The 12,646-nt window shown below is 36.9% G+C and overlaps 1 protein-coding gene across 3 annotated transcripts in view; it reads left to right on the top strand.

Annotated features, from left to right (window-relative positions):
• Positions 1-12,646, top strand: part of NAA35 (N-alpha-acetyltransferase 35, NatC auxiliary subunit) — a 101,523-nt gene that overhangs the window by 44,101 nt on the left and 44,776 nt on the right. For all 3 annotated transcript variants that reach the window (XM_047754798.1, XM_047754797.1, XM_047754796.1), the window contains exons 7-11: positions 1,961-2,027; positions 2,107-2,150; positions 3,538-3,588; positions 4,271-4,354; positions 5,247-5,361. In XM_047754798.1, the coding sequence (XP_047610754.1) occupies positions 1,961-2,027; positions 2,107-2,150; positions 3,538-3,588; positions 4,271-4,354; positions 5,247-5,361 (361 nt within the window). The remainder of the gene's footprint in view (positions 1-1,960; positions 2,028-2,106; positions 2,151-3,537; positions 3,589-4,270; positions 4,355-5,246; positions 5,362-12,646) is intronic.

The raw sequence follows: 12,646 nt of genomic DNA, 5'->3' as shown, positions 1-12,646 counted from the left end.
TAGCCAGCCTGATGTGCTTGGTGAGGTTTAGTAGCCAGATGTCCGATGCCCTGCCGTGGGTTATCATTTACTCAGCAAATACTTTTTGAGCAGTGCTCTGTGTGAATCACTATTCTAAGCCCTAGAGAGAAAGTAGTGAATAAAACAAATTCCTGAGAATCAGGGATTATGCATTTCTTGGAACAGATAGCCAGTGTGTAAGTAAATAAACACATACATAATGTCAGGTGCTAATAAGTTCAATGAATAAGAGTAAAGCGGGAGGAAGGTCTAAAGTGGTAGATGGTGCTGTTTTAGAATTCACAGGGGAAAACCTCTGTATAAGGAATTAACATTGGAACAGAGGCTGGAATACAGTAAGGAGCTTTGTAAATCTTTTGAAGAAAATCATTTTGGGGAGGGTGTCAGCAGGTACAAAGGTCCTGAGATTATGTGTTTGATGTCTTTGAAGGACAACAAGAAAGTCTGTGGACTGCAAGGCAGTGAACATGTAGTAGGTAGGAAATGGGGTTGAAGAAGGGAACCACATGGTGGTGGGTTAGAGGCCATGGAGGAATTTAGGATTTTTGACTGTGAGAGTGGAAACGACTAAAAGGATTTGAGTAGAAAGTGACATGAAATGGCTTATCTTAAAACGATCTCTTTGGCTTCAGACATTCCACATCTGTCTGCTGTAAATTATAAATTACAGCAGACAGATGTGGAATGTGGGGGACATGTTTGGAGGTCATTATCGAAGTGAGAGGTGGTAGATCCTTGAACTCTCGGAGATAGCTGTGAAAGGAGTGAGACGTCATGGTTAGAATTTAAAGATAGATCCTACAGTGTTTTCTGATGGATTTGATATGGGTTGTGGAAAAACAAGAGGACTTGAAATGCAGTTTTTTCAGCCTGAGTAACTGGATAGCTGGAGCTGCCTTTTAGCAACGTGGTAAATGCTGGGAGGGTTCCTATTTAGACATGTAAAATTCGAGAATCCTATTTGATGCCCAAGTAGAGAGAGAGTATAAACTTCACCTAGAGGGTAAGGTTATAGCTCTGTAATACAACCTGAGACTTAAAAGACCTAATCCTGTGAGGCATACAATACCAGTTCTTTGAGACTGGGAATGTTGCTTGTTTGCTTTTCTTTCTGTTTGTAAGGTGTAATAACCTGACATGAATTGCATGTTTACTGATGCTTTTGTTGAATCCAGAAATTTTGCTGGAGAAAATTTGTTGTAATTCTGTCCACTGCTATAAATACCTATTATTCTATTAGATTCTGCCTTTATATACATATTAATAAGAATTGTAATATGGCAGAAATACGCCTGCGAAAGAGCTTCTAACTTCTTGATTAAAATAAGCCAGATGATATTAAAACTCTTCATAGTGTGAATCCAGGAAACTACTTAATCTGTTAATGTCTCAGCAGTGTTTTAAATGGTTTTGGGAGGTGGAACCCACACATGAATCATTTTTTTCTTTATGGTGGGCTGATGTGGGAATGTGGTTTTGCTATCACTTTGTGTAATTCTGTTTGAGAAGGCTTAACCTTTGTAGCCCAACAGAGTGTAAAATGGCAAATAGTAAGTTTCGAAGAGTCTTAGCTAAATTTTGCAACCTTATCATCAAATAGTAATAACTATATATTTACTCTTCACCTGTGAATGTGAGAATTCTTTGTAAGTGGGAATTATTACTTTGTAATAGTATCATAAGCATTATTTTGCAAATGAACATATTAAATGCAAGTATGTTTAAAAAGCCTAAGGGCAAGCAATTGAGATTAAGGACAGACAACATTACAATGTGGCTTTTTAAAGGTTTTGTCTGTAAAGAAAGCTTGGATATATGATAGCGATATTTACGGTGACATTCTATTACTGTTTTCTTATTAGCAAATAGTGACTTCATAAGAAATAGAATGAAAGGTTTTGCTACTATTCAGGGGCCTAATTATTGCTTTTCTTTATAGGAAGATTTTCAGTCGATGACTTACGGATTTAAAATGGCTAACAGTGTGACAGATCTTCGAGTTACAGGTAAAACCATTTATGAAGATAATTCACGGGTTTTACATTTGGATCTGTTTCCTTTTAAAATCATTGTCTTTCTTTCTAGGCATGCTAAAAGATGTGGAGGATGATATGCAAAGAAGAGTAAAGGTATATATTTTTTCTCTTTTCTTTGGTGTAGGATATTTATATTCTTCTAAATGTCAGGTTAACTTAGCTAATTACAAATAGCTAGTATACATAGGACCACCAACTTCCTTTATAAATGCTCTTTTTTTGATAATGAATTTGAAGACTGCTGAAAGATTGTTACTTTTAAGTGTTGAAAATTTAACTCTTCCAATTTTTTAAATTTTTTTGCCAGTGTTTTAGGATTTTAGTATGCTATTTTAAGAATAGCATAAGATTCTAGAGTTTTAAATTCCTCAAAGGTAAGGACTATCTTCTTCACCTTTGTATCTTAGTAGTTAGGATAATGTCTAGAACATAGTAGAAGAGTTCAGTAAATGGTAGTTCCTCAAATCTGATAAAATCCTTCTGTGATTGACGACCCTGATGATTTTGTTCTCAGAGGGATTAAAAATGAGAAGTTATTTCTGTGATTTTTTTATACTTGCATAACACAACATGGTTGTCAGAAGAATTTTACATTTTTGTCTTATTTGATATTTACAGTCATTCAGTGCATTGGGCAATAAAATGCACTTTTAGATGAGGAAAATACAGCTCAAAAGAGTTAAATAACCTTGTCTTGAGTTTAAGGGCTTGCCATTAATAAGTGGCAGCTCCAGGGCTCGAACCCAGATTCCTTTGAGGCTGACTTGGAATTTTGTCAGAATAGCCATATGTTGTACATGTATTAACAAAACATTTTCCATTTTAGTATAGGAACTGATCAGTATTTACCATGTGACTTCATTTTTATGATGTGATTTTGTGAAGGTTATTTTTTTCTCACAGGGTTAGTTTTGAGAGCATTGGGAATTTCAGTTAACAATCCTTTTAAAAGAAAGAAGTGCCATGTACCATGTGTTTTTTATTATGTTAATCACTGTTTTGCCAAACCTGACTAGCATCCATGAGGACGCAGGTTCAATCCCTGGCCTCGCTTGGTGGGTTAAGGATCCGGCTTTGCCGTGAGCTATGGTGTAGGTTGCAGACATGGCTTGGATCCAGCATTGCTGTGGCTGTGGTATAGGCCAGTGGCCACAGTTCTGTTTCGACCCCTAGCCGAGGAACTTCCATATGCTTTGGGTGCGGCTCTAAAAAGACAGAAAAAAAATCATGCTTTGCTTTTGCTGTTTTTTTTAATACCTTATTATTTTGTGCAATCTTTATAGTTTACATCAAAATGAATTTTCTGTATGTGGAATTAATAGGAAAATAAATAATTGGTATAGCTTTTTTCATCTAAATATTTTTCTTCAAAATAGGTTCTTGCATATATTCAATAAATTAATTTATTGCTTTGCTTTATGTAATTATAATGCTTTTACAGGTTTGTGTTTGTTTTAATTCACCTTTTTTAAAATTTTAGAGTACTCGAAGTCGACAAGGAGAAGAAAGAGATCCAGAAGTTGAACTAGAAGTAATTGAACTTATTTTCTGGTAGATAATATCAGAGAAGTCTACCTCTTAATGTTGTAGTTTTATGAACTGCGTTATAATTTATGGAAGCCCTTTTTAAGGTATTTCTTTAAAAATTGGACATTGCAAGGGAGTTTATTTCCCTTGTATTTATTTTGATAGAATTATAATACAACTCTTTCAAATACATGATTTCAAAGCTCTTCAGTATTCCTGTGAGGTAGGAAGAAAAAAATGGGGTTTTTTTTGTTTGTTTGTTTGTTTGTTTTAATGGATGATCCACCAAAGCTTGGCAGATTTCAAGAACTTAGAGTATCAAAAGTTGTCAAACCTCTCTGTTGAGATCCAAAATTTTCTGACTACTTAAAGCACTTTTAATTAGTCCTTTTAAAAATGCTAATAAATCAGCTTTGAAATAATGATGTAACTTCTGACTTAGGGAAAAATCAATCTTCTTGATAGAGAAGCTTTATTATGTATTTCTGTTTCAATAGAATAGGCTTTGTTTTATTATGGTTTCTTTGCAGCTCGTTTTCAGACATTTAAAGGATTTTAAATGAAGGTGTTTATAATGTAGTAAGTTATTAACACTGAGATTTAGGACTTAAAATACTATATTTGAGAATGAAATTTCTTTGACAGGCTTTGCTTCTTTTAACTTTTAGTCCTTTCTTATTTTTTAGCACCAACAATGTTTAGCAGTATTCAGCAGAGTGAAATTTACTCGAGTGTTACTGACAGTGCTTATAGCCTTTACTAAGAAAGAGGTAAGGGCCATTACTATAATATGTTTTAGTGTTTTTGTTTTGGGTGGAATTCTCTATTTGGGAAGTTCTGAGCCATTCTTGTTGGAATGTATATGCACACATATACAGCACTCAGCATTTGGTGTGTTTACATCAGATATCCTTGATGATTTTCTCCGAAAGTCACATAAATTTTACATTCTGCTTCGTAACATATCCTTGTCTGTGGTTGATATAAAAATAATGTTTTATATTACTTACTAGTGCATAAAATAATGGAAGTTGAAATTAGGTAGTTTTCTGAATTAATGGAAGTAAAATTCAGAATTTCTGGTAGGCCTGTCATGCAGTAAATAATCAACTTGGATTTGTATAGAACCAAAAACGAGATAGTGAGTATTTTGTGTGTGTGTATGTGTATTTTCATTAACTCAAGTAAATTACAGACTAACTTGTGAATAGTTAATAAGTGGTGAGGAGAGATCCAACCTTTACCATTGGTAGAACTTATGTAAATCTGTTTTTTCCTGTTTCTTTTTTTAAAATTTCACATTGATGAATGACCTAGTAAAAATGTTGCAATTTCAGTTATTCATTTTCTAGTTGAGTGCACCTGTTTTATTTATTTATTTATTTATTTATTTATTTATTTATTTTAATATAAGATTAGGAGAAAAAAAAACAGAAATGTTTCCTATGGTTTTTAATGACTCCTACAAGGTATAGATAAGGGTAAAAAAATTATTTCTGTCCTAACAGGATCTGGGCATCCTGTATTAAGTGAATAGTTTGTGAAAACCAATGTCATTACAACAAGCATTTAATTTCATTATTGTTTATAGGATTTTCCTATTTAATGTATATCTTTCAGTGAAAGAATATGTAAGAATGTTTTTGGTGATTTATTTGCTAGACCAGTGCTGTTGCAGAAGCTCAAAAATTGATGGTTCAAGCAGCAGATCTTCTTTCTGCCATTCATAATTCATTGCATCATGGCATCCAGGCCCAGAATGATACTACAAAAGGAGGTAATTGTCTGTTTTGCTTCCACTCTTTTTTTGTTCTTTCCATCCAGAGTATATAGTGTTTGATTTGTTCTAAAATATCATTTAAGTCAGTCAATCCAGATCTCAGAATGTTTTGCTCCATGGGCTATGTAGAGTGGTCCTTTCTTTTTAAATTTATTCTAGACCAAAACAGTATTGTAGAGCTTGGCCATCTCCTGTATCATACTGTTTGGGCTCTGAATACTTACCATGTCTGGGGTTCATGCTGTTATGTCAAGCAGTACATCCTTCTTTTTTAATCACCTCTCCCCTTTACTCCTCTGAGTCATCATCACCTTACACAGTCTTCCCTGACACCACTAGGCAGGCCTAGATATTCCCTCTGTGACCTCATATCACTCGTGCATACCTCTGTTACTTTTTTTTTAGTATATCATATTATGGTTTACCTTTTGTCTCTCCATGAGATTTTTAGTACTTTTAGGACAGAGTCTCTTCTTTGTGTTATCTCCGCAATGCTTGGCACATTATTAACACACAGTAGATTTTATTTATGAACCTATGCCTTAAAAATGAAAGAATAGTGGGAGTTCCCATCATGGCAAAGCAGAAATGAATCTGACTAGGAACCACGCGGTTGTGGGTTCGATCCCAGGCCTCTCTCAGTGGGTTAAAGATCTGGTGTTGCCATGAGCTGTGGTGTAGGTCACAGACTTGGCTCAGATCTGATGTGGCTGTGGCTGTGGTGTAGGCCAGCAGCTGTAGCTCCAATTGGACTCCTAGCCTGTGAACCTCCATATGCTAAGGGTACAGCCCTATAAAGCAAAAAAAAAAGAGAGAAAGAAAGAGTGGACTTTATTCTAAAAGCTATACCTGAGTTAACATTTTAGATAATGTATAGCAATTATGACTATCCTTAAGACTCACTCAAATGAGATAATTATAGTTTTTAAATTAGTTTTTCACATTTCTTCGTCCTTTGTCCAGGAAGACTAGTTTGTATTGATTCACATTCCTTTCCTTTTAGAGACAGAAGTTGTGATATTCCCCCCTCCCATTAATTTTTTTTCTTGCTCAGACCTTAGGTAGTGGAGCAGTCTGAAAGGTAATTTGGTTCAGGAGATCAGTATTATCATAATCTTTGTAACAATTATACTAATATTAAAAATTCATTACTAATTCATTACTGTTTTTTCCAGGAGAGGAAAAAAACTAGGTGACTCAGGGTTTTATGCATAGCAAGCTGTCTAGTACATGCTTTCAGAAAGGTAAACAAATCCACAGCTCTTCAATACTTTGAAATCTGTGCAGGAGTACTTAACCGCTTTATAATACACTGCTTCGATGTAGTTTGTTCAGTTGGATATGTATCAATAAGACATTAATGATACAGAACAAGAGTCTTCCAAATGACTCTTCAGAATTTGCTGTTCCTTTTTTGCCACATCCTGGTGCTGTGGGCTGTTCTGGTCTATAACTGAGAGAATAATCATTGCCATGGGGGTCACTGGTTGCCCTGTGGTTTGTGGATTTGTGGCTTCCCTATAGTTCAGATCGGTCAGCACTTAAAAAAAAAAAAAAAAAAAGCCAGTGTGTATATTCTCAACTATTTCGCTTTTATGGCATGCTCATGAGTAAGTTTTAGGAAGATGGTTTACATAAAGTTGAGTTGAAAACACTAAGCAGGTGAAGTTTTAAATTTAGGGAGTACTTACTGTATGCTTAATTTTCTGTTTAGTACCTTTTAAGCCAGCTTAGCTTTGTAATTATCCAATTAAGCATAAAGTTAAAGAGAGATAATTTTAAAAAGTGAATGCCTTCCTAGTAGTATTTATTTTAAGGAAGTGATGATAAAGCAAAATGTAGATTAGTTTTGGTCTCAGATTATTCATGTTGCTCTCTCTTTTTTTTTTTTTTTTTTTTTTTTGGTCTTCTTAGGACAAGTGCATATGGAAGTTCCCAGGCTAGGGGTTGAAGTGGAGCAACAGCTTCTGGCCTACACCACAGATGACAGCAACGCTGGATCATTAACCCACTGAGCGAGGCCGGGGATCAAACCTGCATCCTCATGGATACTAGTCAGATTCCTTTCCACTGAGCCACAGTGTGAACTCCTCATGTTGCCTTCTTAATATTATTACAACTCCAGCTAGTGGTAAAATGTCTCTGTAAAGCTTGAAATTACTGGGCATTAATTTTAAATTCCCATTGAAAAGATATGATTAGTGAAAACTTGGAAACGATGTAAAGGGAAAAAGTAGCAAGAATCAAACTTGATTCAAGAATTACTTGCTGGTGGAGTTCCCATCGTGGTGCAGTGGTTAACGAATCCAACTAGGAACCATGAGGTTGCAGGTTCGATCCCTGCCCTTGCTCAGTGGGTTGACAATCCAGCGTTGCCGTGAGCTGTGGTGTAGGTTGCAGACATGGCTCGGATCCTGCGTTGCTGTGGCTCTGGCGTAGGCTGGCAGCTACCGCTCCGATTCGACCCCTAGCCTGGGAACCTCCATATGCCGCGGGAGCAGCCCAAGAAATAGCAAAAAGACAAAAAAAAAAAAAGAATTACTTGCTGGTGGGTTTACTCAGTGGACATGACGTCCTGAAGATGAAGGAGGCAGAAATGATTTGGGGACTGGAGATGCTTAAGGAAGGCAGCTCTTGCTATTCCCATTGTGGCTCGGTGAATTAAGAACCTGACACAGTGTCCGTGAGGATGTGGGTTCAATACCTGACCTCACTCAGTGGGTTAAGGGTCTGGCATTGCAGCAAGCTACGGCATAGGTCACAGATGCGGCTCAGATCTTGTGTTGCTATGACTGTGGTGTAGGCTAGCAGCTGTAGCACCAATTTGACTCCTAGCCTGAGAATTTCCATATGCCCCAGACGTAGCCTGAAAAAAGAAAAGGGCAGATCAGGTGTAATGAATGGGATTTTTTAAACAGTGGTGAAATAAAGAAGTCTACCAATAAATATTTTGCTCTAGAAAATGTAAAAGCAGGTTTTGGGGTTATTTTCATGTGACGTGATGATTGAAATTGAAAGAGTAGATATGATGACTCAGGGTTTGCTATCAGGACCTTGAGTTAGATCTTTGTTGAAAAGACAAGGGAAGAAAAAGATGCTGCAAAGCACATAGTGCTGCTTGTCTTTGCCTGTGCTCCTTTATTGCTGGTGAAATCTCTTCTTTTTATATGTCTGTGAAATTCTAACCCATCCTTCAAAATGCTGTTCAGATCATCTCCTCCAGTGAGATTTTTCAGATTCTACTTTCTCTTTCCATATTCCTTTATAGTTACCTGTGGATTAGTTTTGATTTACTCTTCACAGTACAAGCATCTTTAACAGTTGCTAATGGAAGTGAAAATCTTATTTATGTTGACTGAAATTGGTAAATACTTTTGAGGTGTATTTTCAAATTTGACATTCAGTTCCAAGAGGACTTGTCATCCTTTTAAAATAAATTTTAAAACGTCTGATTCAGGAGTTACCGTTATGGCTCAGCAGCTTACGAACCCAACTAGCATCCATGAGGACGCATGTTCGATCCCTGGCCTCACTCAGTGGGTTAAGGATCTGGCATTGTCAGGAGCTGTGGTATAGGTTGCAGATGCAGCTTGGATGCCGAGTTGCTGTGGCTGTGGCATAGGCCAGCAGCTATAGCTCCAATTCAGCCCATAGCCTGGAAACCCCCATATGCCGCAGGTGCGGCCCTGAAAAGCCAAAAAAGAAAAGTTTGATTCAAACAGTAAAGTGAACATATAAATCCGCCTCCTGAAACCTTAATGGAACAGTGAAGAACTGTTGGGTTTTTTTAAAAATAGGTATAATCAGTAAAGAGGAAAAAGACAAGAAAAAAAGACAGTAGCAACAAATTTTAGATACTAGCTGCTGGAGAACAGGACATTGAGCTGTCTATCCCCAGATAACTGAACTTTTAACCACTGATAAGGAAAGTCGATTTTAATATTACCAATCCTCTGAAGGGCCTCATGTTTTTGTGTATCAGGTACCTCTGAAAATGAGGGTGAGAACTGTGATAGCATGAGAACTAGTTGAAAATCTGTTTAGAAACAGATTTTCTCCTTAGTAACATTCCTGAGCCTCAGAATGCTGAAAGATTACTATCTGGAATAGGGGAACAGAGACATGCTGGACCGAGGAAATACCAGGCGCTGTTGAATGGCACACAAAATGGTAATTTAAACACTTATTATTCTAAAATCTATCCTTCCTCCCTTCCCCACTTCCCGCACACCACACCCAAGTTGTGGCCTCCATCTCTCCCCACCCCACATCATCTTCCAAATTAGTACAGTTTTCTTCTTGCACTCCACTTAAGAGTTTGGAAGACACTTAGGGAACTCTGGCAAGCTTAAGAGATGGAGAAAAACATCAGCAAAATCTAAATTTATTGGTATTAGCAGTTCTGATAAAATGGTTTGGTGGAAAGGCCTCATCTGTATTCACAGAGCTCTTAATGAGGTTTTTCTGATTTCAAAGCTGAGTATATAGTCATGGATGCAAATCTACATAGCCTTAAAAAAAAAAAAAAAGGCTAGCAAACAAAATACCTTTAAAAAAATGGAAAAAAATCAGTGCATATATAAAGCAAAAATAGGCTGTTCTGAAAAAGAAGGAAAGAATATATATTCTTTGAGATTCAAAACATGAAAGCAGAAATCATTTAAAAATAGAAAATACAGAACACAAAGTTGAGGAAATCTTAGAGAAAGTAGAGTAAAAAATGAAATGGTAGGGAGTTCCCATGGTGGCTCAGCGGTAACAAAGCTGACTAGTATCCATGACGATGCAGATTTGACCCCTGGCCTTGCTCAGTGGGTTAAAGATCCAGTGTTGCCATGAGCTGTGGTGTGGGTTGCAGACATGGCTCAGATCCTACATTGCTGTGGCTGTGGTGTAGGTCAGCAGCTGCAGCTCTTACTCAACCTCTAGCCTGGGAACTTCCATGTGCCATTTGTGCAACCCTAAAAAGACAAAAACAAACAAAAAAGTGAAAAGTTAGAAAATAAGGAGAAAAAGGTAAGAATATTATAGCATCAGTCTAGAAGGTCCATTATCTAATAGAATTAATAAGATAAATGAAGGATAAGCTAATAAAAGTTGTTCCAGAAATAGAGACCAGAAAATAGAAGCAGAAAACAAAAAACACTTAACCAAATTTCCTGGAATCAAATGAACCAAATACCCAGGTTAAAAGGCCCAATGAAGAGTTATCCAGCACAACCACGATGAAAATAGACTTCTATCAAGGCAAATCGTCATGAAATTTCAGAGTAGCAGGGCAAAAAATAGAAGGTGTAAAAAATTTGAAAAATAAGTTGCATTCTCAGAATCAAGACAGAATTGTCATCAAACTTTCAGCATCATGAATGCAAGCTAGAAATGAGTGGAGCAGAGATTTTTATAAAGTTGAAGGAGCTGCACTTGCTAATTTTAAAATTTACCATAATGCTACACTAATCAAGAGAGTTTGGTATTGATGTAAAAATAGACGTAGAGTAGTGGAATAAAAGTTTAATACCGAAAAACAATCCCTCGTGTTTATGGTCAATTGATGTTTCACATGAGTGCCAAGACAGTTCAATGGGGAAACAAAAGTATTTTCAAAAAATGACACTGGAACAACTGGGTAACCACATGCAAAAGAAAGTTGGGCCATCTCCCCCCTCAAGCCTCCTCTTATGTCATATACAAAAATCAATTCCAAATGGATCAGTGACATGAATGTAGAAACTAAAAATAGGAAACTCCAAAACCTAGACATAAACCTTGAGAATCAATAAAATGGAAAATAAGTCAATGTAAAAACAGGCAAGGGATCTAAATTAGACATTTTTCTGAGTAAGATTTACAAATGACCTGTAAACGTGTAAAAAGGTAGATGTGCCATGGGAAAGGCAAATCAAAATGAAAAGATAGCTCTTCCCAGTCACTGGATGGCTGAAATCAAAAAGGTCGTAACCAGTGTTGATGGAGTATGGAGAAACTGGAATCTTCATACACTGCTGGTTGGAATGTTAAATAATGAAACTACTTTGGAAAACAATTTTGTCATGTCTCAAAAGGTATGTAGATTTATAATATAGTCATTCTAATACTTGGTGTATATATATGCATATATATCCACCCAAGAGAAATAGAAACATATGTCTGTTCAAAAAGTTGTACAGTAATGCTCACAACACTTATTCATAATGGCCAAAAAGTGGAAACAAACCACATGTCCCTCAGCAAGCAAATAAAAATGTTGTATATCCATGCAATGGAGTAGCATTTGGAAATTCACTGAAGTACTAATGTCTGTTACAACATGGATGGACCTTGAAAACATGCTAAGTAGAAAAAGCCAGTTGCAAAAGAACATATATTGTATGATTTTCACTTATGTAAAACATCCAGAATAGACAAACCCATGGAGACAGAAAGTAGGTCAGTTGTTGCTTAGGGCTTGAGGAGGATGGGAAGAAGGAGGACTGCTAAAAGATATGGAGTTTCTTCTTAATTTTTTATTTTTTTGTCTTTTTGCCTTTTCTATGGCCTCACCTGAGGCATATGGAGGTTCCCAGGCTAGGGGTCGAATCAGAGCTATAGCTGCCAGCCTACACCACAGCCACAGCAACTCGGAATCCAAGCCGAGTCTGCGACCTACACCACAGCTCACAGCAACGTGGGATCGTTAACCCACTGAGCAAGGGCAGGGATCGAACCCGCAACCTCATGGTTCCTAGTCGAATTCGTTAACCACTGCGCCACGACGGGAACTCCGGTTTCTAATCTTGAATCCTATTCCAAAACTATCATTTAATTGTGAGGAAAGATAATTGCAGGTATTTAATCTCCTGAAAGTTTTCCATATGCTGCTGGAATGTGCTCCATTAAAACAAGGGACTAAATCAAGATAAAGGGAAGCATGGAATCTAAGGAATATAAGACTCCAGCATAAGAAAATAATGAGAGAAATCCCAGGGTGATGATGCGTCTGAGCGTAATACATGGGAGCCGAAGTCCAGAGGGAAGAAAGGCACAGGGTCAGTGTCTCAAAGTAGATGCAAGATCTGTTGTCACCAATAAAACTGACACATTACCTGCTTTCTTCGATGTAGAAAGAAGAGATTTGGAGAACTGGCATATTTGCGATTGAATTAAGTGTTATGTACATGCAAACAAAAAGTGAGACAGCGATTAACTTCAGACCGTATATGAATGAATGTTAAGACTTCCTTCCAGGAGTTCCCGTCGTGGCGCTGGCGCAGTGGTTAACGAGTCCGACTAGGAACCATGAGGT

This window comes from Phacochoerus africanus, chromosome 12 (genome assembly GCF_016906955.1).
Source record: "Phacochoerus africanus isolate WHEZ1 chromosome 12, ROS_Pafr_v1, whole genome shotgun sequence".
Classification (NCBI taxonomy): Eukaryota; Metazoa; Chordata; class Mammalia; order Artiodactyla; family Suidae; genus Phacochoerus; species Phacochoerus africanus.
This window is presented reverse-complemented; position numbering and strand designations above follow the sequence as displayed.